This window comes from Diadema antillarum, unplaced genomic scaffold (genome assembly GCF_040938485.1).
Source record: "Diadema antillarum isolate AM-2024a unplaced genomic scaffold, OU_Dant_1.0 seq00000137_RagTag, whole genome shotgun sequence".
Taxonomy (NCBI): Eukaryota; Metazoa; Echinodermata; class Echinoidea; order Diadematoida; family Diadematidae; genus Diadema; species Diadema antillarum.
Genome location: NW_027271214.1, coordinates 192545 through 220374, shown reverse-complemented (window position 1 = coordinate 220374; position 27830 = coordinate 192545). Strand labels below are relative to the sequence as shown.

The 27830-nt window shown below is 38.4% G+C and overlaps 2 protein-coding genes across 2 annotated transcripts in view; one reads left to right on the top strand and one right to left on the bottom strand.

The window, feature by feature from the left end:
• Nucleotides 1-1884: 1884 nt before the first annotated feature.
• LOC139727627 (serine protease 23-like) lies at nucleotides 1885-4273 on the bottom strand. The gene has a single exon (XM_071638608.1). The coding sequence runs from the start codon at nucleotides 4271-4273 to the stop codon at nucleotides 3035-3037; it is 1239 nt and encodes a 412-aa protein (XP_071494709.1). The 3' UTR covers nucleotides 1885-3034.
• A 1-nt stretch (nucleotide 4274) lies between these two features.
• LOC139727626 (uncharacterized) overlaps nucleotides 4275-27830 on the top strand; it is a 42652-nt gene continuing 19096 nt past the window's right edge. The window contains exons 1-4 of the mRNA XM_071638607.1: nucleotides 4275-4338; nucleotides 6849-6958; nucleotides 22855-23166; nucleotides 26342-26435. Coding sequence (XP_071494708.1) covers nucleotides 4275-4338; nucleotides 6849-6958; nucleotides 22855-23166; nucleotides 26342-26435 — 580 coding nt within the window. The remainder of the gene's footprint in view (nucleotides 4339-6848; nucleotides 6959-22854; nucleotides 23167-26341; nucleotides 26436-27830) is intronic.

Genomic DNA, 27830 nt, shown 5'->3' with positions numbered 1-27830 from the left:
ATAAAATAGTTTCTAGAATAAACAATCTACAGTTATGGTTTATTGAGAAAATTTTTAATATATCTCCTCATGGAAGATTTAATTGCGAAATTTTTATGATATTATGAGGATGTTTTTGTGACACAATGCTGACCTACAAATATGCATCGAATGTGGTAACTCGATTTTTTTTTTACATCACTGCTACCAATGGTAAATAATACCTCTAAGAAACGACATGCAACACGACATGCGTGTCTCTACATTGTGACCGATAATGGTGGTGAGACAACATTAACTTAATAGCAGTTTGCAATAATCGCACAAAATATGAGAGAAATTAGGGACAGTTTACAAACTGAATTTCACCCCTCATCGCCAGTATCTTCAGGACCGTTGATATTTTGAGGTATACTTTCGCTCTTTCGATGACGAATTGTGAGAGAAAGGACATAACTTCCGTCGAAATTGGGAAGGAAGATAAAGAAGGAAAAATCATGATTCATTACAAAGTGCGGATGTTATCTCATGGGATAATGCACTGTTTGTTGTAAGAGGTTGAAATGAATTGAATGCAAAATGAGAAGATCTCGAGATTGATTCCGGCATGGTGCAGACCATTCAGGACACGAGGTTCAAGCTAGAGTGATCGCCTGCTATTAGGGGTTTATAATAGTGGTATACAGCTCTAAAGCAGAGCCGTGCTAGTATATAAAATGCGATCCTGAAGATATAAGACTCAAGGCCCCTTTCTTCATCAAAGTGTTCATTGTCATACACACACACTTTACAGACACTCGCAAATCAAACATGAACATATGCATCAATACAAAAACACACTTCCATTGGCGAATGTTTGTTTCTTGATTAGATAGTGAGAACAGTTTCATTTCCACCATTCAGAAAATACCCATTTAGTCACTTTAATGTGTTATGTCGACAAACACAATGGTATTAACGATATGTCTCAAAGATGCATAATCACATTTCATCAAACTGACGAATCGAGTTTGATCACTTAAATATCTACGAGACAATAAAATATTCCCATTCTCGAAAGTCTTGCTACAAATAAAAAGATATCACGGCAAACCACTCCACAGCCTGGTAACTTAGAGTGAAGACACTAAATACGCATATAGCTTGTCTTCTTAACCTCATATCACATGGAAATAAATAATTGCATCTAAATGAGCGCGTAGAGAAGCTCTGTCAAACCCTCAAATCGTTGAAACTTGCGTTGTACACAGTACATTGTACTAATAGAATTCTTTCTCGCTGAACCGATACCAACGACGTGTTCTTTTGACAAAATCAGGATACAATTTGTTTTCCGTAGCAGTCCCTTGTGATAAACTGTCACCGTGTTTCATGTTTTTGATCTACGCCTTGATTGAGTAAGGGGGGGGGGGGGCAAGGGAATCACACCACTAACATGACTGTTAACACGTATTTAGCCCATTGAAACCCGGTAATTCCCGTGTAAAATCTATGGGGATGGGAAACTTGTAAAGAGTTAATAACCCTATGATAGAGATAAGATGAACACTTTGTTAGTTTGCCTTAAGTTTACAATACTATCAAAACGGTTCACTCATTTTCACCTTCACTCGATATCGGATGGTTGGAAATTGGTCACGGATATACGTGAACGACACACGGATGATTATTTTCACTCCGAAATGGACTTGATTGACCTTTGCAGTACATGAAAAGATCAAAAACAAACGAAACGAAACCTTCACCGAGACTTCTTCGGGGTTGTGTCAAGCGCGGAATTGTTAGTTTACAATCATTTACGACATAGCACCTTGTCTATAGTTCCCCCGCTCAAGCTGCTCTGATACTGTATATTACATTATCATGATATTGAATGCACGGTGCTCTAGTTTCGATTTGACGATATTTTTGTTTTGTTTTGTTTTGTTTTTCTTAAGAGAGGAGGAAGGGGAATTACTTTGTCTTTTCTCGTTTTCTTTGTGCTTCCATTTCAGGAAGTTACACATTGAAATAATTGAAACAAACGTCTGTTCCTAAAGCCTAGTCCTCATTCTTGTCCTGGCGCTTGACCATGCCCTTACACCTTGCTGACTGGTAATTGACCCACAAGTTTTGTTATTACTCCATCTCCTTCTCGCAGTGGGATGGAGCCCCATCATTAAAAAAGGCCCTGCGGGCCAGCGTCCCCCTTAATTGGTTGTGCAACCTGCTGTGAATGATATGCACATAACCACCATCATAAGTTATTGTCAATTAGCATCTGCTTTTCTTTGGTTGATTGAAGGAGGTTTTTTGGTCATTGCTTAAACGTACATCTTGTAGGGAGTGGTGCGTATGCGCGCGTCGAGGATGCTACATTCACTGCATTCGTGTCTATATTTGGCAAGAGGAGATCATTGCATGATTGACAAGCTGTTTCATCAAATTCATCGGACACCGCCGCCGCATCCCTTGAAAGAGAGATTCTCCCGTCCGGACCCCTAACTGGAGACTGAGCTCACGAACACACTCACTTTTTGTTGTACTCGTGTATTGCGCACATTAGGAACGCATAGCGCGACATCACTTGCGGGAGGGAAAATTGATATTCTCTCTTGTTTACAAACATATTGATTGGTTAACATGTTTCATTAAAATCTACTTACACATTGAATAAAATTTGCCATCCTATGAAATCAAAGATCTGTTCTTTTGTTGATATATATTTCCTGCACATCTGGATATTTCGCACGAGTGAAATGTTTCCGGGATCTCTGTTCTTGGAATCAGGCAATAAACCGATGAAAGTTATAACTTTTGGAATAAAATCCTCACCAAGCTGACTAATCCAAAGAACATGCTGATCAACAGCCTATTTGTGGAAAGAAAAGCCAACGGTACTCCCAAATATGAAACGTAAGAACTTGCTAAAAGGGAAAAAAATTACTACAACCTTTACTTGCAAGCATTGCATATCATTAATTATACACATATTAATCTGTTTGCACCACACAAAAGCTTTATCATAATGAATATTCCTTGCAAGAAGTGTTTTCTTGTTTGATCATAAAAAATATTATCCATTACATTCATTGTAGTCACCCGTTAACCAGTAACATATCTGAGCAAATTTTAAGGGCGTGATGCGTGTTGCGATGTTATTAACTGCCGGTTGTCCGTCTAATTCGTAAGATTGTTCCCCGCTGTAGACTCCAATCACTTTTCGAGTGTAACGCCCATGTACACCGTCCCATCTTCTGACGTAGACACCGGCTCCAACCGCGTCAGCGTCACCGTCACACTGCTGATACAGTAGCTCCGCCGTTTCACCCTGCAGCGCACAGAAGCGATAGTATAGCGTAGCGTCATTGGGCGAGTCGAGGGCACTCATATGCAGCTGTGCGCTTTCTTCAACGTTAACGGGACTGCCGACGCTGACGTTCAAGTATGGCCTCTCAGGGCCTCTCTTTAGCGCTAGAACTGCGTAGTCTTTATCAAGAGGTAGATTATCTGTACTCTTAAGCCTTGTCCAGTCGTAAGGTAGAAATGCCTTGGAGACACGAATCCAAATAAGGGCACGTTCCCACTCGGTTGTAGATATTTCCTCTGGTTTCAAGCTTCGACCGCGGCGAAATCCGACGTTGAGTTGCCGCACCGGAACCCGGTAACGTTTACCGTCGTGTATGCAACGCGCTGCGGTCAATACATAGTTCTCTCCTATAAGCACGCCAGAGCATCCGGTCGACAACTTGACGGCCGAAGAAAATGGTTCCTTCGCCAGGAATTTGCGATCGTCTATGGGAAATCGAGTGTTGGTGCCAATAATCGACCTCCTTCTCCTTTCATGACGCTTTTCGCGTTCATCGGCCAAATTTGCCGCAATCCTCTGCTCGTCCGCCAACCAGTCGTTCAGGTAGCTAACAAATTTCTCGTCTGGTACCAGCTCCGTTCTCGATATCTCTCCGTCGTCTGCGGCAGTCTCGAAGGCGAGCAGTTTGCGTACCTCCTCTGTCGTGTAATTCCATTCCCGGGATGGCGTTGCACATTCACCTGTACAGGTCATCGCCATCCTCGCTGGGGACTCGCCGTCGATGTCATCGTCCACTCCGAGCTTCTCGTCGTGGAAAATGCGAACTTTGCCTCGGCCGGCTGGAAAATGGATGGGGTGCCAAGCTTCGTGGTGAAAAGTAAGATTTTCTCCAGTCCCCTTCCACTTGTTTCTTACAGTCCCATGACTGACGTCACCATGGTCAGACTTGGAGCTCACAAACACACAGAGATGGAGGAGGAAGGATATCAGTGATAAAGCGTACATGATGGTAAAGTTTCTTTCTCCCCCTACAGAACAGAAAGTGTGCTTGTCTCTGGACGAGAGAGTTGGTAGTAAACCCAGAGCTCTTCAAGAGCCTCCTAATGGCCATAAATAATCGCTGTAATTTCTCCGCACGCGCTGTTGCGTGTCAGTCGCGACAAAGCTCGGTCATGTCTAGCGATCCGAGGTAATTCGGACAGTTCTCCGCCAGGCGTTCTCGTCTCATTTCCCGCCACATCTGTCATAACACTACCACCGGGTAAAAGTTTTCTGTTTCTGGGTGGATTTCCAGCAAAAATTGTTGAACAGACCTGGGGGAAATGAGCCCAAAATCGCAAAGGTAACCCATCAGAGTAACTTTCGTCTGTAGATCCTGTCAAGAACAGAGAAGGCAATATACCGCTAAAAGTTTGCAGAAACAGGCCCGCTAAGCCGCGATAAACAATATTGACAGGGAAACGCCTTCTTGTGGGCGTGGTTTCTCTCTGCCTCTCGCTGATTGGATACGCTCTCAGTCTTTGACAGCATCACTCGTCGCTCACTGTTTACCAGTCGGCGTCCCGTACATCAAGCTATTCCAGGATTCTTACATATTAGTTTGTCATAACTTTTGACAGAACCGCAGTTTCACTGTACTTGATAAACAGGGGCGAGTAATGTGATCATAAGGCATTGGGTGTATAACTGATAACATGGCAATCACATTACCTTGACTCATTTGTTGTAGGATCATCAAACCGATCAAAAGACCAATTTAAAAAAAAATGAAAACAAACGTACCATTTTTCTTCTTTCACGTCCTTCGTAAGTCGAAGGGGGTCGAGCTGGCCTCTATTTAACCTTTTATCATAATGTTAATGTGTATAAGCAGGTATTTAATGCGCATCGGTCTGCATGCGATTATAATTATTGCATTTTGCAAACCTGAATCTAAATAAACATCTTGAAAAGTTCATTCTAGGTCATAAATCATACGATGAATTTGAGAACCCAACCTATTTGTCTTTAAATCAAGTGATATTTATTTGTCATTCTCTGTTGTTGTTGTTGTTGATTTTTTGTTTTTGTTTTTACAAGCTGAGCTTGACACACAAGAGGCTGAAACCAACATAATTCTGTCTCTGCAAGAGACAAGGTTACTGGAGGAAGGGCATGGAAAAAGAAAAGTTGAATTTATAAGAACTGAGACAGGTTTCAAAAGCATTGAAATTTACTCAAGTTTAGCGTGGCACTCTAAAGGTTGCCTTGCTTTCGCACTGCGCTGCAGAATATCATGCTAAAGTATCTTGTTGTTGGGGTTTTTTGTGCAAACCCTGCTGCCGCAAGCCGTAAACACGCCAAGGATGTCATGTTGTGTTCGAAGACGTTGCGAGGTTATTGGGCAAATCATGTGAAACTTCTTCAAGATGTTTAAAGTGTTACCATATTTCATGCCACTTTCACGTTACTTCGAATGAATAAAGTGACATTAGACGGATAGAAAATCAGGCGTTCATGAATCTTCACCAACATCGGATATAAATCAAGGAAGTTGTGGAATACTACAGTTTCGCATTCGTGTTTTTATACTCTTTTGTTTTAGTGTATCAAAAGTATCTAGCTATAGAGACTTTTTTTCTTATCAATTATTATAATGATAATTTGATGGGAAAGACATAAGTTGTTTGTCTTTGATTTCCTGTCAAAATTCACGTCTAGGTGAAATGAAGAATTTTGAGGAGATAACATCATGACTTCGTTTGGTTTTTCACATGTGCATTCAACTTTTAGCATTGTTTCATGAAAACAAAATAGTGAAACTTGAAATCCCATAACGTATTTTCACATTGTGCGTTATCAATGTATCTATGTCTTGTCCTTGACAAAGCCTCTATCACACCGTTTTTATTTTAGTCTGTTTATCAAAACCAACTTGAGCATAATATGAAATTACACTTAAATTATCTAGAAATGTGTGCATCCATTCACAAACGTATCCCTAGTCTACTGCTTTGATTTGAAAGAGCATTACAGACGTCCCCTCTTCCTCTAATCACATGGCAAGAGATACTTGAGATGATTATTGTTGAAACGAGAAAACCGAGTAGAGGTTGATATTATTTGAAGATGAAGTAGAAAGATACAGTTCGAAATTCAAATGACTCCTTTCTCAGTCAAAGGAGAGACTCAAAGATTTAAATGGAAAATCTCAAGTCGAACTGATGATATTTCTCAAAGTTTGCTACTAAACCAAGCCAAGCTCAACCACATTTGTACCCTACAGGTTGTTACATGGTATTAACAGTAAACAGTACATCTGCAAAAGGTAACTTCGATTAGTGATCTTCTGCAGTTTCTATGAGAAATCTTATAGCGTCATCGTATTACGATGAGTTGATGCCTTGAAGACAACTATTTCACTCTCATGAAAATTCCGGGATATTTTTGGATTATTTTTTTCCGCCTGCCACGTCGGGGTTAATCTCTGAAAGATATTGAACTTGACGGAAGAATGTGATATGTCTTCCTTATTCCCTATCTTTTTCTTTTCTTTGAGTCTGTCACTTCTTCGTTTTTGTCCCCCACCCCTTCATCCTAGTGGTCCATGCATTCCATTCACAAAGCTCGGGTCACAGTGTAGATCGCAAGCCAATGTCTGAGCACGCTGTGAAGCGCAATTTCATGTCACTGATGTTCGTCGTCGACACGGTTGGTGGTCTTCTCTTCGCGATTAGGAGAAAGCAGCATTTAAAGGCCGTATACGAAACTTCGCAAAAATACGCTAATATCACGTTATGATTGATCCACTTTACATGTACCTGTAAAAGGGGGTATCTCATTGAGCAGTGAATGTTTGAGAATGTAGCGGATCTTAGGTTTTGTCAAGGTTCGTAAACAGTTGCAATCAAGTTTTAAAAAAGAAAAAAATAACAGTTTACATTGTGGCAAACATGCAGTTTTCCTTGTCAAAACTTGGCGCAAAGAAATTTTGAACATGCTCAAAGTTTCTTGCGAAAAGAAAAACTGTTGGCGACAATGAAAACTATTTGCACATTTGATCGAAACTGTTTACGTACCCAGACGAAATTTAAAATTCACTAAGATTCGCTACGTTCACAAACATTCGCAGCTTAAATAATTGAAACAACACTAATATTCAATAGTTGCGGTTATTATAAATGGAAGTGATGAAATGAATGTATAAAACATTTCAAACAAAAAAATCAACGTTTCATTCATTATTCTAAAACAAATTCATAGTCTGATTTGAAATGAAAATAATATCGCTTAAGGTTTTATGAATGCAATCGATAACTTATTTTCTTTCTTTTTTTCCCGGAAACCTGTCTGAAAGTTTATACCCCTTTAGAGAGAATTCAATTCCATTAATGTCAAGAAATTCTCTGGCAGATCACCTTCAATTTGGCAACAGTGCGTAAACATAAACTTTAGGGAGAAATGGCGACACAGACATACGCACACAAACACATTAATGGCACACCTCCACCGTCCGAAAGGAGGATTTGTCTTCTCCTTAAAGGTCCAACCTGGGAGGTGAGACGAAATCTCACTTCCTTGGTCCGACTCATCATTCTATTCTCTTTCATATTCAGTATTCTCGGTAACATGAGACAGATGTGGTAGGCAAACGGGACTCAAACATTATTTTGCATGACTTCGTCCATTAAGAAGATGGAATAAAGAAAACTAACCGTTTTGCCCGGCACACAAGCATGGAATCCAACTATATCGAAAGTGTAAGATAATGAGACATTGGAGGGAAGAAAAGGAAGTACAACCAACGCTTTATGGGCGGTGGATTAACCTCTTTTGTGAATGTCCGCTGCTTCTATTCCAGTTCTTACTCAAAATCATGCAATGACAAAAAGGCTGAGAGATTTAGTTTATCAAATTCCCATGAGAGGAAATAATAATGACATCATTGTGTATTATCATGACTTCAGACGGCAGAAATGTAGATGTAAGCTGTCTGATTTTAACCTTGTTAGGTTCAATGTTACTGTGTTACTAATCTCATTATTCTGCACTTACTTGAAATCGACAATTAAAGGACAGGGAAAGAAATAGAAAAATTGTGAGGACAAGAGTTACGCCTATACTATCTAGCGATCTTTGGATATTCTCGACATTGCTGGGGACCGATACTGCTTACGGCTTATACGTCAATTAATACATGGTGTGTAGCTGTTAAGATAGTAAAATGTACATGATGTATGGTGCAGCTCACTCTTCCTCAAATCGATGGGAGGACAAAACTTCATGGTCTTCTAGTATTTCCTTAGCCTTTACACAGTGCTGTTACGATAAGTGCCACGCTGTAGAGTAAGGAAAATTTCATTCGTTCTTCAAGTACAAAATAAGCGAAAAGGATGAAGTCTTTTGGTTTCAAGGGATCAGACGCTGCAAACTCTAGTTTTGGCAAAGTTCTGGTTTTGGCGCTGCGATCTTTTCATGTTACAACATTCGCCAGAAAATAGATGCATCGCACCTGTACGATTTCGACGAGATAATCCACGCTTTTCCAGGTTTGCGACTTCCTACTTATGTAAATATTTGTGCAGCCCACTGCTTATGACGAATGCGACAAGTTAAACTTTGACTACTCTGTGTTGACAAGGTCCGCAAACATAAATCTATTAAAGAGACAGCTGCGACGTGTTGACTGCTACTATTATCATGATTTGTGCGAATACCTTACAGATTGCACTCCATTATCATTTTCTGGCTAGCAGTGGAAATACGAATTTGTATAACAATTAAACACCTTTATTATTCTCTTTTTCATTTTTCAATTTCATTTTGTTCTTTCTTTGCGCTTTTTCCATTTGCAGACCCTTTTATTCCCAATTGATTCCTTCCTCTAGTCCGAGTCTCTTTTATACAGCCCTTTTCCACCTACACATATACACACTAGGTTTGTTTGTTTATACATACTTGTGCATGCTTATTATGCCCTGCCTGCTTATCTACATACATGTATACAATTTTCTCTCCCCTAGTTTTTCACACGTGCTTTATCTTATTTCTGTTATCAATATATATATTTTTTTCATTACTGTTATTTCAATGTCTTTATTGTCATTACTGTGTGTATATACACTTTGATATGTTTGATTACTTCCTTTTGTTGCCTCCTCCTGCACCTTTTAGGGCTCACTGTTTGCTCAGCCCCCCCCCCCTTTTTTTTTTTAGCTTTTAATTCATAGGCAATGCCGACATCATTGATAAATCATAGGGAAGACTACTGGGAAATGTGTTCAGTCGGTTTAAAGTAAAGAATCAGTAACACTTATGTGAAATGAAAAGAAAACATGCACGGAGAAGACTTTAAAATACATCAGAAAGACGCTATATCTTAATGCCGTAGTTTCCGAAAGGATGCCGTAATGTTTTAGAAGTTTGTTTATTGTTTTTTTTACCCACACTAAAACATGATACAGATTTAAGAATTGTTTTTTTTTTCATCTTATAGTCATTCACAAGGTGCGACAAAGATGAAATACTGAAAACAACACTTAACTGACAAAAATATACAAACAATGGCAATGCCAAACCTTGTAGATTTCTATGCTGTCTTCCTGTATATCTGCGGTCTCTTTTTATCTTCCTCTTTTCATCTTCCTCTTTCATGGCCGTCAGTTTAACGCCCATCTCTACTGCTCAACTTAATTTATGAGAGCATCCCTGCTTTAAAGAGCACAGTGTCCTAAAGTGTGTTCACATCGTGTTCACATAGTCGGCTATGTGAAAACGCTCGAATTTAACAGTGTGAAGATGACACACTGTGGTGTGGTTTTCAGTGTTCTCACATAGTTTGAATATGTTCTGTTTCACCCTGTGAATTGATGATTCATGCTGTTGATTAATGATTCACAATGTGTTCACAATGTTAAACCGCTCGAATTTAACAATGTGAAGAGATATCACACTGTGTTCACTGATTGTGTTCATACTGTGTTTCGCCTTAATGTATCACACTGTGGGGACTCTGTGTTCTTTCCAGCAGGGATGGTGAGCGCATTGGAGAACGCTTCGGACCTTTCTACATGACAATCTTCATTTGAATCTTATATGAATATATACTCGTAAATTTCATCCATCAACGAGACAGTTTATACACGATAATCTCTTGACATGGATGTACTCATGAGTATAATGGGGTACATCTCTTGAAGCTGTACGCTGTAGACTAATCCCGAAGACAGGAACCTCCGAAAGATCACTAGATACTAGCGCTTTTGAAATATTCAATTCAATTCAATTCAATTCAATCATAGTTTATTTCCAATCAACGAAAATCAAAAACATAGTACAATGTATACATGTCATTAAATGATATTGTTCAAACGCTTGCAAAAGATTCATGTAATATACGAGACAAATTATAGAACAACATATATGTACAATAATAAAGAGGAACACTGTACAAATACTACGTGGGCGAGCGGAAAATAAATTCGATCATGGAAAATAGTGATCCACTAAAAAGCAAAGCTTGTCGGACGTGGATCGCTAGATAAATAATGAGTGAATGATATACTATTCTATAACAATATACATGTAGTTATTTTGAGATACACAGGTCGGGAGAAAAATATAGAATACCAATGCTATAGTGCCCGGACACTGTTCATTGAACCACGTGTACCGGGGAAATATGACAAGGACAATACATTCGTACACACATTCAATTACCCACACGCATATACACTGTTGGACGCGAGACAGTACCGAGAGGAGAGAAGACGGTAACAATATACAAGTCTACGAAGAACAATAGACGGGAAAGGAAAAGGAGAGAAGAAAGAAGAGAGGTCTGCACACAGAACACGCCAAGTGCTGCGACATCAGGACAGGTGAAAGCTCAAACATAAATTATAGCAATTTAAATTATCTAAGATTATAAGTAGAAAGTAAATGTTTTCTGAGTTTATATTTAAATGTGACAAATTTGGGGGAATCTTTTAAACTATTATCTAAATTATTCCAAAGTCTGGGTCCGGTATAAAGAAATGTATTTTGGGCATGTGCGGTTCTCATTAACGGAAGATGGAATTCGTCGGATCGTCGCGTGGGATAGTTATGAACATGACTGTTTCGATGAAATAAATCGTGGAATATTTTAGGTAAAAAGGTACTATTGTAATTAAACATAAACTGACCAAGTTGAAACACATACAAATCATTTACTTTTAATATTTTATGGTCAGAAAACAAAGCATCTGTATGTTCTCGGGTATGTAAATTAAAAACAATTCTAAGCGCTTTCTTTTGCAATAAAAGAAGTTTATCAAGTAACATCTGATATGTATTACCCCAAGCAAGAATCCCGTAGTTTAAATAAGGGAGTATCAAACTAGAATAAAGAGTTAATAATGCAGATGAAGGAAGATAATATTTCAATCTATTCATTACGCCAATGTTACGTGAAATAATTTTACATATGTTATCAATATGATTCCTCCATGAAAGCTTGTTATCAACGCAAACACCAAGAAATTTAAAAGAAGAAACTTCTTCTAAGGGAGTAGTATCAAATGTTATATTGCCTGGGAGGCTATCTAAAGAATTACTAAAAAGCATAACTTTTGTTTTTTGAATATTTAATGACAATTTGTTTGCGTATATCCATTGTATAACCTTTATCAATTCTTCATTGACTGTTCTTATTAAGATATTTGGGTCAGGGTGGGAAAAAAAAAGATTAGAGTCATCCGCGAATAATATGAATGATAGTTTCTCCGAGGATCTATGAAAATCATTAATATAAATAATATACTGATCGAGGTAAGCAAGATCATCTTATTTTACTCTTTGTTCTAACTTTATTCCTCTTATTATTCTGGTCATTATTTGCCTTCTCGATTATCCCCATATTCATTTGTACACCCATCTCGATCTCGATCTCGATCTCTCCGCCCCCCCCCCCCATTTTCTCACTTTCTCACAGTGCGGATAGTGTCTTTCCCATTGTCGTTTTATGTCCAATTTCGCATGTGTTTTATTCTTCAGCCTTTGATTGCCTTTGTTTCCTTTGTCATTTGCAAAAAGATTATGAAAAAAGAGTGTTTTCCCCGTTATGCCAGGAAGTAGTTATCATCGTCTTGTCTGCTTGGATGTCTCAAGAACATCCATTTAGAAAACTTACCCGGTGTGAAACATCAATCCTGCCACACATGACTCAAAACATTCAATGTGAAGTAGTAACACGTATACCTGATAGAATAATAGTAGGCCATTTTACAAAACATTCTTAAACGAAACATTTTTCATTCCTCACTGCCGCACCCAGAGCCACTATATGCTTCTTAACCCGTTGAGGACGAATCCCGAGTATACTTGGGCAGTGTATATATTGGGAAATGCAGGGGCGGATCCAGGAATTCTGTAAAGGGGGGGGGGGGCGTGACTAATATTTCTGGTGCCACTTCCGGGTTTCATTTCATTGTTTTTCTTTTGATTTCTTTTGTTTTTTACGAAAAATAAAGGGGGGCGTGCGCCGGTTGCGCCCCCCTCTGCATCCGCCACTGGAAATGCGTCTTGTAGCAAAATCAAACAGTCCTCAACGAGTTAAATGACAATTAAATGCCCCTATATCCCTTCCTTTGGCCAAACTTTATGACAAGTGAAGTCTTGGGAGAATGAGATGGAGTACTCAGTATGTTTAAAGGATACCACAACCCAAAGAGCATGACAGTGTGGATTGAGTGAAAGCAGCAACATTAATAGAGCACATCAGTGAAAGTTTGAGGGAAATCGGGCAATCAGTGTAAAAGTTCTGAATTTTTAAAGTTTTGGTGTTAGAACCACTGGATAAGTAGACTACTTAAGTCTATGACATCATATTGTGTGGACAACAATATAAAGAAAATAATCATGAAGAAAATTCAACATGCTTTCACTTTTCTAACGTAATGAAAGTGCACTTCTCTAACCGCTTTCAGAAAGCAGAGGGACCAATTACTACCCTAGACATTTATTTTGTCAGTATCAAGTTAATGGAAAGTGTAATTTTTATGAAAAAAAAATTGTTCAATTCTCTTTATATTTTCTTTACGTTGTTGTCCACACATAACGTCATGAACTCAAGTAGTCTCTTTATCAAGTCATTACAACACGATTTTATTTTAATGATAACCTTTGCATCAATTGCTCGATTTTCCTCAAACTTTCACTGATGTGTTCTACTAATGTAGCTGCCTTCACTCAATCCACATTTCTCTTTGGGTTTTGGTTTCCTTTAAACCACGCTGCCGTTATCATCACTGTCTGTCGAAAGTGGATTGACACGATTTCGGCGTAAACACTGGAACGTGAGGGTCAGCGGGGTACTACCTGAGAACCTGGCGAACCGTTCCTCTCTGACGCAGCGTTAAGAACCATCATTCCTCTCCAGGATAAACACCGGATCATTGTCACTCCTCTTCTCATAAAATTCTTCTCCTTTCTTCTCTAATAAAAAGTCCTCCTGGGGAAACGCCCTTTGTCACTAAACTCACTTGGGACGTTCTGGCAGATGTCGTCTTTCATTTCGCTTCCTTTCTATTGACATTTCGCGTTGTCATATTTGTTTGCTTTGATGCGTTCGTTGCTCGGGTATCTACAACATGTAATCATTACTGTCATGTTAGCAGGTGTGTCAAAATCAAACTTGATTCTTTTATGTATGTGTGTTTTATTGCCTTTTCGTCCGTATTTGAGATTTGGCTTAAAGCAGTGTCTCGATCTTCTAAGTCGTCTTTTTTTTTTCTTTCCATACTACATTATGATGTTATACAACACCAAATGACACAGCTATGCATAAGTTAAGATGTATGATACTTTACAACAGTTTATTTTCAATACACAAATACCCTTTGTCAAATGATTTACAGACTCAGTCGTAAATTACTTGACAAAGGGCAAGGTGCCCGAAAATTTGTGTATTGAAAACAAGCTGATGTTGTACAGCATATGATAACGTTCCGGAGGATTTTTCCAGCTAAATTGATATTGTTTGACGAACACGTGGACCACGAATTGATAAATCTCCAATACAAATTTTGACACTCAAATAATCTAATGCTAGAAGTCATTTCATTGGTCTAAACTTTAGAAAACTATATAGAAGAGCTTAGAAGATTACAATGATTGGTGAGAAAGGTACGTGATGGTTGAATATCAATTTGAAAAAAGAAATGACATGAGAAGACTTGTGAGCACATGTATTGATGACGTCACATCATCACCTTCATCTTGTTTTTATAGATTTTATAGCACAGGGTGTAGCAAGAAAATGTGAAACTTCAATTGCTTTTACGCAAGACCCATCATATTTCTCGCATTATGACCATAGCTCAACTCTGATGTATACAGGCCTTGTCTTTATACCAAGACAAACTTTTGTACATTCTGGTGAAGTTTCATGTAATTTATGTTTTGTATGATTTTCATTTTGTATAATTTCACTTTTTGTGCTATTTTGAGAAATATGAAAATAAATTGAAAATTGAAAAAATTGAACAAATTCAGTGACTTTCTAATATAATTGCCGCTAGATTTTGATGAAACTTCAATTGTGTGCTTGTTTGACATATTAGTGATTGTTCTCATAAACACACGAGGGATTTGGTCCCACAAGTGTGGGTCCCACACTTTATTAGAATTGCTCTTTTTTAGGATATCTAAGCAATTTCAAAACAAATTTTCATCAAATAAACGTTGAATTCCTCATAGAATTACATGCTCTTTCATATTTCATAAGAGGTTTCTCATTATCTCGCCAAAAAATATTAGAAACCTGAAATTAGGTGTCAACCAAAACTATACAATCCCTTTAAATGGGGCAACACTTCCTTATTGGCGATGGTCAAAATTCGAGAGATGGTGTATCAGAAGCTGAGATGCCAGATGGTAGAGAAAAAAAGAGATGTCAGATTTAAGGTCACAGGTAAACCTTTCCAGCAGTTGCTCATCACGAGTAAGTTTTTAATAGCAATATTTCAACTAAAGGTGACCGACAATTCGGGAAGGAATCAGTTTAGTCGGCGTCCATGCATGTCAAGGCGACATTTTCGGAACAACGTGTCAGTGGTGATTTTTTTTCTTTTAGTCTCTAACAAATTTTTATCCTATAATTGTTTTTATCTCCCAAATATTACATTCATTTATGTTGATAAGAAAACTTAGCCTAGATTTGATGCGTTTAATCTTATAAGCTATACATGAAAATTCAAAAAGAAACTGAGTATCATCTGGCAAAAACAGAGGAAAACTCTCCATCCACTTTAAGAAATGGAGATTTGAATTGTAACTTGATTGTGAATACATTATGTAGTGAGTTTGGCAACTATGTAGGGTAGGCCTATATAGTATATACTGTATCAGGGAGGTGGCTTATTGGCTGTATCGTCGATTTTGAAACAGTGGAGACTCTGTATGACAAGATCTTTGGGACCAGGATATTTCATTTGTTATATAATCCGATTTTCTTACTTTATTGATGGTCAATGAATCATTCAAAACAAAGTCATCTGACTTTTCCCTGCTGGAGAGAAGACAGTAGGCCTACTGTTCCCTTCACAGTGATGTTCGTTATTCTGAAGGTTCGATATTGCGAAGGTTCGTTATTCCAAAGGTTCGTTAATCCGAAAATGAAAAAGGGTTCGTTAATAACTTATAGCCATATGAGGAATTTATGCAGTTTATGTAGTGAGTACATGTACGACATGATTGTATATTAAGAGAGATATGATCCGCAGGATATGTCTAACCAGTAGGTCTATTGGTAACCACAGCCTGACCTGTATCAGTTTTACTTTGTTTGATTTTAAACTTAGGCCTACAGAATAATCTTTGAGTATGATGATTAATAACACTTTTTGATAAGTGAAAAATACTAGTAAGCGATAGGTCTCCTCTGATGCTCATGCTTCGTTCTTTTGGTCCGTTCCTCGAAAGACTCCAGTCTACCTCCACACGTAAGACGCATGCTCCTACCACGCCTGACCTACTCGTGAACTCTTCTAACCTAGTTCCCTTCTAAGACGTACGGCTGTGAATTCCTCGGCAAATTCCGGTCAATGCTACCAAGGTCAGCCAGCCATCCCCGGGCAAGCACCCAGCCCTAGAGTTCCCCGTGGCCAGAGCACGGCAGGTCGCTCTGGGCATGATGTCTCGCTGCATACCGGTCAATTACTTCCTAGCTTGACATCTGACGACTTCATTCTAGCCTGTTTTCAACAGCCGTAAGAAAATGCTAAAACATCTGACGACCCATCAAGCAACGAGCAGTGCCAGGGGAGGGATGAAAGATAGTGCTGGGCATTTCGAATGTTGTTAAAATATCCTCGTGGCGTCCTCCCTTTATGAAAACAACGCAAATGTTGTTTGTAGGAACCCGGGGATATTAGTCCAAATGACAGCTTCTTATTTTGACCTCCTTTTTCAAGTTCAAGCCACCCGTTTGAAGGAACGAAGATGGGACGAGATGCGATGATGGGACGATCGAGATGGTAGGATATGATCTTATTTCTAGTCACCGTCGTATAAAAAAAAAAAAAAAAATGTTCGAGAAGTTTCGAATGAGGGCGCAATTTTTAAATTTGCTCATTGCATTTTCACACATTGCTTCATCACTTGTACCTTCTCAGCTTTTTCAGGGTTAGATTAGGCACTACATGCATAATTTTCACTGCGATTTGTCCAAAGGTCGTGACCTAGCTGGGCCATTGATTTTTGAACATTGAAATTTGAAGGCCGGTACTGAGAATTTTTATGCAGACTTCAACGAAGAATTATTGAAAGAAATCAAAACCCAAAGAGAAATGTGGATTGAGTGAAAGAGCAACATTTGTAGAACAAATCAGTATTTGATGGAAATAAATAGACAATTGAATTGAATTGAATTGCATTGCATTGCATTGCATTGCGTTGAATTGAATTGATAGATTGATCAATTGAATTTTAAAAAAAAAGTTGAGAAAAATCGGACAATCAATGCAAAACTTATTTTTATAAGTTAATTTTCAAAGTTTTGGTGTTGGAAGCGCTGGATGAGGAGACTACTGAGTGTATGACATCATGAGTCGACAACAATTATAAGCAAAAGAAAATATAAAGAAAATTCAACATGCTTTCACTTTCGAGCATAATGAAAGGGCACATGACTAACCGCTTTTAGAAAGCATGGGGAATAATAACTACCCTTAACATAATATGCCAGTATCATGTTGATGGAATGTGTACATTTCATGAAAAATGAATTTTGTGGAATTCCCTTTATATTTTCGTTATATTGTTGTCCACACATGACGGCATAACCTCTAGTAGTCTCCTAATCCAGCAGTTCCAACACCAACACTTTAAAAATTCATAACTTTTGCATCGATTGTCCGATTTTCTTCAATCTTTCACTGATGTGTTCTACTAATGTTACTGCTTTCACTCAATCCGCATTTCTCTTTGGGTTTTGGTTTCTTGTAACGTCACTTTCACTTTTATTAAGCGCATGCATGCAATCCATTAAAAAAATAACAAGTTTAAGTGCAGTGCCGTGCAAGTTCTTCATTGAAGCTCCACCTATCAATAATACAATCTTCCTTTACACTGCTTGGCAAACATCTGCAAGCCAGATTGGCGGGAAATTCACATTTCACAGTCACGCGAACACTCTGATCGTCTCTGAAGTCAACCATATTATGATTATTTTTATTATCCTCTTTTATCCATATCCTCATATATCGGCTTGTCTGCAGATTGCACAAACAAAACGATTTAGAGGAAATTGAGGAGAAAACCTCATCCCCTCCACTTCGCCGCTTCGTTCTATACAAACAATGCGGTATCCGTTCGCCCGCACCCGTGTTATTACTGCTGCAAATCTTATTAACCTTGCACGTGACCTTGGAAATCACGTGGACATATCTGTATTATCCCCCCCCCCCAAAAAAAAACAAAAAACACTTCATCTTTTGGGGTCTTTTTTGGGGAGGGGGGTGTTGTTTTGTTTTGTTTTGTTTTGTTTTAGTTGTTTTGTTTTGTTTTGTTTTGTTTTGTTTTGTTTTGTTTTGTTTTTGGAGTAAAGAGTGACAGCAACCTATCATCCGCTAATCACATAGAGAAGGGGGAAGGATTGGGCTTTGAAGTAGGCCCTATAGGACTACAAACTTACACCTATGACGAGGAATGATGAAATGACAACTTTTTATGATTTCAGAATAGTTATATACTTGTCCATCTTCATTTTGTAAAACCCTCGTCTCACCAGCTAGACCCTTTTATCACGGACAACGTATATGGGGAGTTTATGACAAACGAAATTAATTATTTGCGATGTCAAATAAACCAGGGCTAATTTCGTTCGGGATTTACACTTATAATCATGTGAAATCACAATGATTTTGATTGATTATGTGTTCCCGGCCGGTTACAGCAATCTATGCGAGCTTTGCACGAAACGGGCTTGCAGTCTCGCCGCCCCCCCCCCCCTAACAAATGAACGTCATCCAGCATTATTAACTTGACAGATGGGTTGTTTAACCTATGACCTTGCGTCACATTATACCAGAAAGAGACGAGAGAAGCGATGAGTAAAGAATTCGTCAAACAGTGGTATTCTTCCACGGCACAGCCACTGATGTTTTGATTAGTCATCCGAAATCGTGCTGGATGAACTTGCTGGAGGAAATTGGGTTATATATTGTGCGCGATTTCCTTTTCTATAGCACGACTGTGGCTTCACGCAACACAAATATTTAAAGGGATATTCCAGGCGATTTTCATAAATTCACATCATGTAGTACGTAAATCGACAACTCCATGTATAGATTTGTGGGATTTATTGTGGTCCCTGAGCAGAGAAACCAATACTCTGAAAAATCTTAAAGAAATTACACTGAACAGTGCTGATGACATAGAGCCTCACACATTTCAGAAATGTCAGTATATAATTTCATGACAATAACGCTCGCTTAACAAGTTCACTTTTGTAGAATCTATATGCATGTATCTTCTTTTGTTCTGCTTCATTGTGCCCCAACTCATGCATTCTTATGGTGAAGCTGCCATGTCATCATCCTTGTTCATTACAATTTGTTATAAATTTTGAAAACATTCTTATTCCTCATCCTAATCACTATAAATTCTTAAACTCTGTACTCAGCATAGCTAATTTATATTGTTGTTCAAATGTAAAAGTCTGAAAATCACCCGGAGATGTCCTTTAATGTCATCACCGACATCCTCGAAAGAAAGCTATACCATTCCTCGAGACATCATTCTAATACTTTACACTGTGATGGCTACTACTATCAGAAGTTAAATATAAGCAGATAGGTTCCTCATACCGAAAGCAGTGGCGGATCCAGGCAGAGACGCTCCGGGCGCACCCCGCCCCTTTAATTTTTGTTTAAAAAAGAAAAAAAAAAGGGGGGAGCCCCTCCTTTACGGAATTCCTGGATCCACCCCTGCAATAGAAACCATCAAACTTCTTGACAATAATTATAATTGAGGTTTGAATTTTCTTCCGTTTGTCTCCCTCTAACAAAATGCAATTTGTAAGATCGCAACTGCTGATCTGTAATTTAACAAACATGTCGGAAAAAAGGAACCACGGGACTCGAACCTGTCATCTATTGCTTTCCGGGCAGCGACACTCAGGCCACCAGGCTATCCCTTCACCCCTCTACTTAATTTTCTCTTGCAAATAGTTACAATGAATGTAGCTCCAAGTCCATTAGACTTAAATTCTCAGGGCGTTCTCGAAGATGAACGTGTGAAGGTTAAAAAGAAATGGAATATTTAGATGTTAAAAACAGTTTTCAACTAGTGTAGTGGTATGCCCTTTATGTCCCCTAAATCTGCTAATGATGACAAATTTACGGTTCAATGTCTTACTCTCCATTCTTAACCCGTTCCCTACTGGAAATTGGTGTCTTGTGTATTACGTCTGTGGATATTTCGGAATTCAGTATGGAATGGGTTAATTCATTAACTCGATTTATTCAAGGGATTTTATCACAATCTTGTACTGGCAAAAATAATGACACTTATCATAATTATGTTCTTGGTGTAAGCCTTTGTCATCACTCGACTTGCTATACTCCACTATAGCTTGATTGGTTAGTACCCATCGAAAGATAACCCAGATGTTACAATTCCTTGACATTAAACTGACCTTGACAAACGCTGTGTCACCTAATACTTATCAAAAAATTAATATGATGTTTACTTGCGGGTAGTTTACGGCCAAGTCCTGGCCCTGGTGTCTTCACCCCCCCCCCCCCCACCCCCACCCCCACCCCCAACCCCATCCCAGCCAGGGTCCTGTGACTGACGCCATCTGTCGGTACAAGCAAATACAGAGTTGAACGTTCCCGTCCCAACGGCCCAGCGTTTCGCAAGACGAGGACGTGTATTGCAGCATGAACGATATTATCCTCTGAAAGCAAAACCAGAGTGTGACGAATGGGGAGATTAGAATGAAAGCCAATCATTCTGTAGGCAAGTTATAGTCACTGAAATGTCAGTAGATGAATATTAAAGCACATCCTGCGGTGTGTCTAAAAATAACCACTTGGGTCATGTGACTCTTTAACTTTGCTTTGCGGGAAAGTATCGAAAAATTATGAAGATACTTTTGACTACTAATTTTCTTTATTAATGTAACTTCATGGCAGAGATATTCATTAAATCTTCTTGATTAATCGTTTGTGGTACTTAACTTTTCTTTCATCTGTTCTCACTCCCATCAGAACCAATGTCGTCTATTTCCTCCTGTATGCTTGTTTGTTTTATTGAGTGTAAGGTTTACAAGTAAAAACGAGACAGATGACAATTCAACAATATTGTATACTTTATTGTTGTCTTTTTTTTATGACGAGTGTACAGCGAGCTAATACGGATATGCAAAATCATTTTGTTCTTCAGAGTTCAAAGTTCAAATTTATTTTCATTTTCATAAGATAAACAGAGAAAATTATATACAATGTATAAGCAAAACATATTGGTAATAAGTGCAAAAACTTAAATCCTTGACTGCATGTTATGCACCATGATAATCTATACACATTGTAGATATGTGTCGTATCCACGTATATTTTACTATTTTTTGTGTTTTTAAGAGACTTTACGTGAAGGCAGTAAAGAAAAAAAAATGAAGATTGAAATGAAAGTCACACGCGCGCACACACACACACACACACACACACACACAAACATACGCTAATAAGGTCATCGTTGTAGATATATCAGCACAAACGAAACACGTTCATTCCGATGTGATGACGGCATATTGCAATATCGCTAATACTTATGATGGTATGATCTTTATTGTTTTCATCTTTATACCAGTTTATGCATAGGTCGTCTTCTCGCGCAACGTCGTCCACATTTTGTACGATGCCTTTGTACATTATTGGCTCATCAAAGCAAACAGAAAACAGTTCGTCTTCTTTTATAGAGAATGCGGGGAGGAGAAGAACGACCACCATGATGAGGGACGTATCATTTTACATTGTTTTGCTTGTGAAACTTCGTTCTCTGATACCAAAGAAAATGAAACATATGAACTCGTCGAAATTAGATAAAATCTGAGTTAAAATTCGTTCGTACGTTCGTTCGTATTTTATATTCTGCCTCTCAAATCAAATCAAATGAATAACGTAGTTGTGACAAACTGAAAACAAAACATAACCACATGACAAATGAGCAATACTAAAGTGCCGTTTATACTACATGCATAACAAAATCATTGTAAAGCATCATGGTTGCATAAAAATACAGAAAAGGCAGTACATGGGATATTTGATTTAACACGGAAGCAGGAGACCGTCACCACCATGGCTTGACTGGGCTGATGGCCTCATTTTGAATGTAGGTCTGGGCCCCATTTCATAAAACTTGTTATCAATAACAAATTATAATAGTTGTCATAAGCTACTGAAATCCTTGCATCTGATTGGCTGAGAGCAAATTTGTCATAGAAATGTGGCAGATAAGTTTTATGAAACGGGTCCCAAGTTTGCCTCTCACGAAAGGTAGTATCTTTTATTATTAATTACAGTTGAAGTGAAATCATTATGTGTGGTGGGAAGAAAATCATCTCTTGCTGTTGAGGAAAGAGGGTTTGATACAATCACCTGTGATTCAGCACAATGCGGCAGGGGAAGAAGACATGTTAGCATGTTAGTCACGTGTGCATTAATAAACGGTGCATGGAAAGACTATAAATGCTTCATATCATTTTATTGATCAGTTTCGTCGCTGCACTGTCGGGAAACGCCCAGATGTCTGTGAAGTAAATCATCTTCAAAAACCGCTTCCAGAATGAACAATGATTTCACCCTTGTCGTGCAATATTAAGTGAGTGAGAATTGTCTCTCATGATATCACATGTTTCCAGTCATTTCAAATATTAACTCGTCACAAACTAAACTTATCACTGTCACGTTCCAAGAGGAGATAATAGTGGCGACACGTGCGACATGGAGTTTCACATGGCACCATTTGGCGCTTCACCGTTGCACCTGGAGAGCGAGGGAGGACATGATAGTTGCAGACGACATCCTAGTTCCATCACTTATCATTTACCTCTCGCACGCTAGTGGCTGCAGCACGCCATTTTGATCGAGAACGAGAAGGGAAAGAGGAAAAAGCAGAATGGCGTCGTTCGAGAACTTTATCGGAGTGATTCTTCTCACATTTTCTGTCCATGTCCATACGACCTTGGGCCAGTCCGTGAAGGTCCTGGTCCAAACTTGGGCGCGGATGAGGCGGCCCTCATCGTTGTACCTGGAGCCGATATCAGCGGGGACACGTACGAGCCACTGGCCTTGGAAATTCAAAGCCAGGCTCCCTTCTCCCTGTGGGTTGCCCTGACAACTGACTATCCTTCGGACACGCCCAATCCAATCCATGTGAGTTTTTTTATTTTTTTTTCTCAGGAAATAGGCCTAGAACTCTTGCTACGGAACTGTTTATCTTTTCCCCTTTTTTCAATCTCACCAAACCAGTAGAATGGATAACAATAGATCCAGAAAAAAAAAACTGCGTTGATCTTTGCAAAACAACATGACGCTGGTATTGATCACTTCGACAACAAAGTATGTATCAGTTTCTAATCTCAGAGTGGTCTGGATATTTTGACTTAAGCAGGTACATGTATTAATTTTTTTTTCAATACAAAATACCATGACATAACCGTTTCGTGAATTTTTCTTAGCTGTTCGGGAGCTGTGTGAGAATCATTGTTTAGATAGGAATTCCAGTCCAGTTACAAGTTATACGCGTGCAACAGTGAAAATTTGATCAAAGACAGATAAAAATTAGGGGAGTTGTGAAGTTTTCGTGCTTTCTGCAGAACTGTTCTTGTACAGTTGATATTATCATGCAAATGAGTGAGCTGATGATGTCATCACCTCACAATTTGTCCACTGATCATGTACAAAAAGAATGACGAAAATTCAATGTTTCTGTTATTAAGATGCAGCACATGACCAACATGTACACGAGGATTTGAGAAATTTCAATATCTTATGTACAAACTAGATGGCAAGTTGTAAGGAGATGACAGCATCACGTCACTATCTGCACATTCATATTGACCGTTCAAGAATTGTCTCCTGCAAATTAATTAGCGAAAGTTTAGAATGTCTTAGCTTCCTCATTTTTCATCCGATTTTGATCGAATTTCATTATCGTAATTATTGCGCTAAGGAAATTTTACTCCTTTTCGGACTGACTTTCATCTCCACTGGAATTCCCTTAAAATATAACAAGATCAGATTATAATATGTATTGTCGTTCTCGAGAATAAAGGACACTGAAGTGCTATTTACTACGCCGAATTCAGTTTTGGTATACGTGGTATACGTGGTATACGTGGCAAGGCCCTGGAGTGGTTCAGGAGTTACCTCTCTGATCGTAAACAGTACGTATTTCTATCTGGTCAAAACTCCTGCAATCAGTCTGTCACCTGTGGTGTTCCTCAGGGTAGTTTACTGGGACCTCTTTTATTCATTTTGTATATAAATGATATAACAAATGCTTCTAATATTTTATCTTTTATACTTTTTGCTGATGACTCTAATGTTTTTCTTTCTCATTCAGATCCTCATATTTTGGTGGATTTGTTAAATTCTGAATTAAAGAAATTGTTATGTTGGATAAGGTCAAATAAATTTTCTATAAATCTTCTTAAAACTAAATGTTTATTATTTAGTAATATTTTAAATAAACTTCCTAATAATATAAAAATAGATGATATAGTTATAGATGAAGTTGCATCAATGAAGTTCTTAGGTTTGGTTATTGACAATAAACTTTCATGGAAGTCACATATTGATAGTATTTGTCACACAATATCTCGAAATATTGGTGTTATTAATAGAGTTAAATATTATTTCCTATTCCCACCTTTTAATGTTATATTCAGCTTTGATTTTACCTTATTTGAATTATGGCATCATAGCTTGGGGGAACACACATCCAACATATCTCGACAGACTGTCCCGTCTCCAGAAAAAAGCTCTTCGAATAATTTGTCATGTTTCTTGGAGAGCCCACACCGATGTTTTATTTTCTGAAAACAAAATTTTAAAGATAACTGATATTTATCATTATTGTCTTGGCCAATTTATGTATAAACTTTCTAATAATTTGTTGCCGTCTGTCTTCACAAGCATGTTTGCGAGAAACCGCTCGTTCCATAAGTATCCGACTCGTCACTCAGATGAATTCCATCTGCCTTTAACTAGAACTATGTTTACACAATCTATATTTACATTTGCTGGACCTAAATATTGGAACAACCTTTCTAACAGTTTAAGGACATCTCCAAGTTTAAGTTCTTTTAAGAGTAATCTGAAGAAAAATATATTGAATAGTTATGAGAATTGTTGATTCTTTATTGGTTGCAAAGAAGTGTAAAATCCAACCTTATATTCTGTTGAAATTACAGCTAAGCGGCTCCACCCATCCACTACCTCTCGTGTCCTCCTATTTTTTTTGTCTTTTATCTTCACTCCACACGCATTAAGCTGCTTTCTCTCCCCCCCCCCTATCTCTTTCTCATACACACACACACACACACACACACACTCACACACACACACACATACTACTTTGTTTCTCTCCTCTCTTTTCCGGCATGACAGCGACTTAGTGTAGGGATTTGTTCGGGGTTTTGTTTCGGATAAGTTAGGTTATAGGTCTTTTTGTCTTAGTTTCTTTGTTTCATCCATTTTCAATGTTTATCAGTCAATCGATCATATAATTTCTTGTATTACGTGTGGGGGGAATGCAGCCTACAAGCTCAGCTTTTTAGCATTCCTCCCCATTTCCAACATTTTCCTATACCTACAAGTTTTCTGTAAATTTATCCTTTACTTTGTATGATGAAATTTATGCACTGTATTCAATTTTTGTAATATATTTATATGTTTTTGTTGGAAATGAAAAATAAATGAATGAATGAATGAATGAATGAATGTTACACATACCTAATATATATGTAAGTATACTATGTAATGTACATAATTTTTTTTGTCTCCTTAACTTTTTCAGCTATCATGTCCCATTCAATCGCATGCTTTACAAGTGATATTGCTTATATACACAATGCCTCCGTGTAAAGCTTTATCCAGATTCGTATCCATAATGTTTTATTTTCAGTTATAATAGCTTTCAATCTTTTGACAATCGGTCATTGCAAACACGATGATCAAAGTGCGGCTACCACAGAGCCAAATTTTTACACGAAATACTTTTCATATTTTTACCAGTATAAATGATGGCAAAATATTAAGTAAAAAAAAGGTAATAACTACACACATTTAGCCGGTTATCGTCCGCATCTCATATATTTAGAGATAAACATTACTTCGTCATGAAGAGTATTTGAAAATTATGCATGAAGAGATCCTCATTTTGATTTTGCATGACAGGTTTTCTGCTCGTTTGGTAGGATTTTTGAAATGTAATATTTTGTGTAAATGACGTTGGTGAGCATTGTAATCGGACGGATATAGTGGGTTAAACAAGACATGAAATATTTCTGTAAGTTTATTTGTTTGTGTGTTTGTTTGTTGAAAGTTACGACAAGCTGTTGAGATGGCTCTTGCTCAGCTCACCGAGGGGGGAATGTCACAAAATGCACCGATTTTCATGGCCGGACACTCTCTTGGAGGTAAGGAGTTATCTTACCTTATCATGATTAGTATCATCATCACCATCAAAATCACTGTATTTTGTAGCGTTATTATGATTATTGTTACTATTTAGGCGGTGATTTGGCGCAGTCGGTAACGCATTTGTCTCAAGATCCAAATTACCCGAGTTCGATTCCTGAGTCTCACTGAGCAATGTAGTGTATAAGCATTCCGTCCCCTCTAGTAATGCCCTTTAACACTTGCCGGATTAGCCTATCGTACAAGAAACGGGCGATATTTTACTCATCCGTTGTTCAAATCGTCATAGGAGCGTACATGCACGGTCTAGGGGCCGAACAAAACGAACAAACAACGTACGGTACCTGGCGCAATGGTGTACAGGACAGTGGAACGCGCAAACGCATGAGAAACGAATATGATCCGCATGCCCATACAGGACAAAGCGCACGGGGAACAAATGGGTATCGCAAGGGGAACAAATTGGTGGCGCACGAGACGTACATCGACGAATGATGAAACCCGTCATTGCCTGTTTTTTATGTTATTGTTCTGTTTGCGGTGGCGTCATCAGCTTATCATGATGGAGCTGCGGTGTTCTACTCAAAGTAACTTACTGACAGCTGATTATTTCTCGCTGGAATAACTATGAGTTCGTTAATGATGTGCACAAACAAGTATTATGTAACCCGATTTTCGTTTTTTTTTTCCTCCTGTAAATGAACTTGGGGGCTGAGGATCAACCGCAGCATGTACGAATGATGAACCCTGTTTGTTATATTATGTTATTTTTTTGGTGGCGTCATCAGCTTATCATGATGGGGCTGCGGCGTTTTACTTAAAGCAACTTACTGAAAGCTGATTATTTGCCGCTGGAGTAACTACAAGTTCCTTAATGATAAGCCGCCGGTTGAATGCTCTTGTTTTCCCCAAATAAGAAAAGAGTTTGTATTATTTGTTTCGGGAGTACAAATGATACAGTGTTGTAAATGACAAGGGTTTGTGGAAAGTGTACCATAAATGTATGGAAGATGTACGCTGAGGCGTCACGTGAACCCAAATTCAGATGTTTATTCCTTGGTCCTTTTGTTCCTCTCTACCCTCACACAGTACACGCGATATCTAAGTTATGCCTTGTACCAGATAACCATATACCAATTATGTGCACAAACAAGTTTTGTGTAACCCGATTTTTGTCTTTTTCTCTGTGAATGAACTTGGCGGCTGAGGGTCAACCGCAACGTGGTTGAATGATGAACCTGGGCTTGTTTTTTCTTATTGTTGTGTTCTTGTCGGAGTCATCTGCTTATCATGATGAACGGCTGCGGTGTATGACCCAACTTAATTGTTGCTAGAGTAACTATACGAGTAGAAATTTGATCCTGGTTTTTTGTTAGCTTTTCCAGGAATGATAT

Coding starts and splice junctions, on each gene's coding strand:
- LOC139727627 (XM_071638608.1), bottom strand. CDS start 4,273: ATGTACGCTTTATCACTGATATCCTTCCTCCTCCATCTCTGTGTGTTT.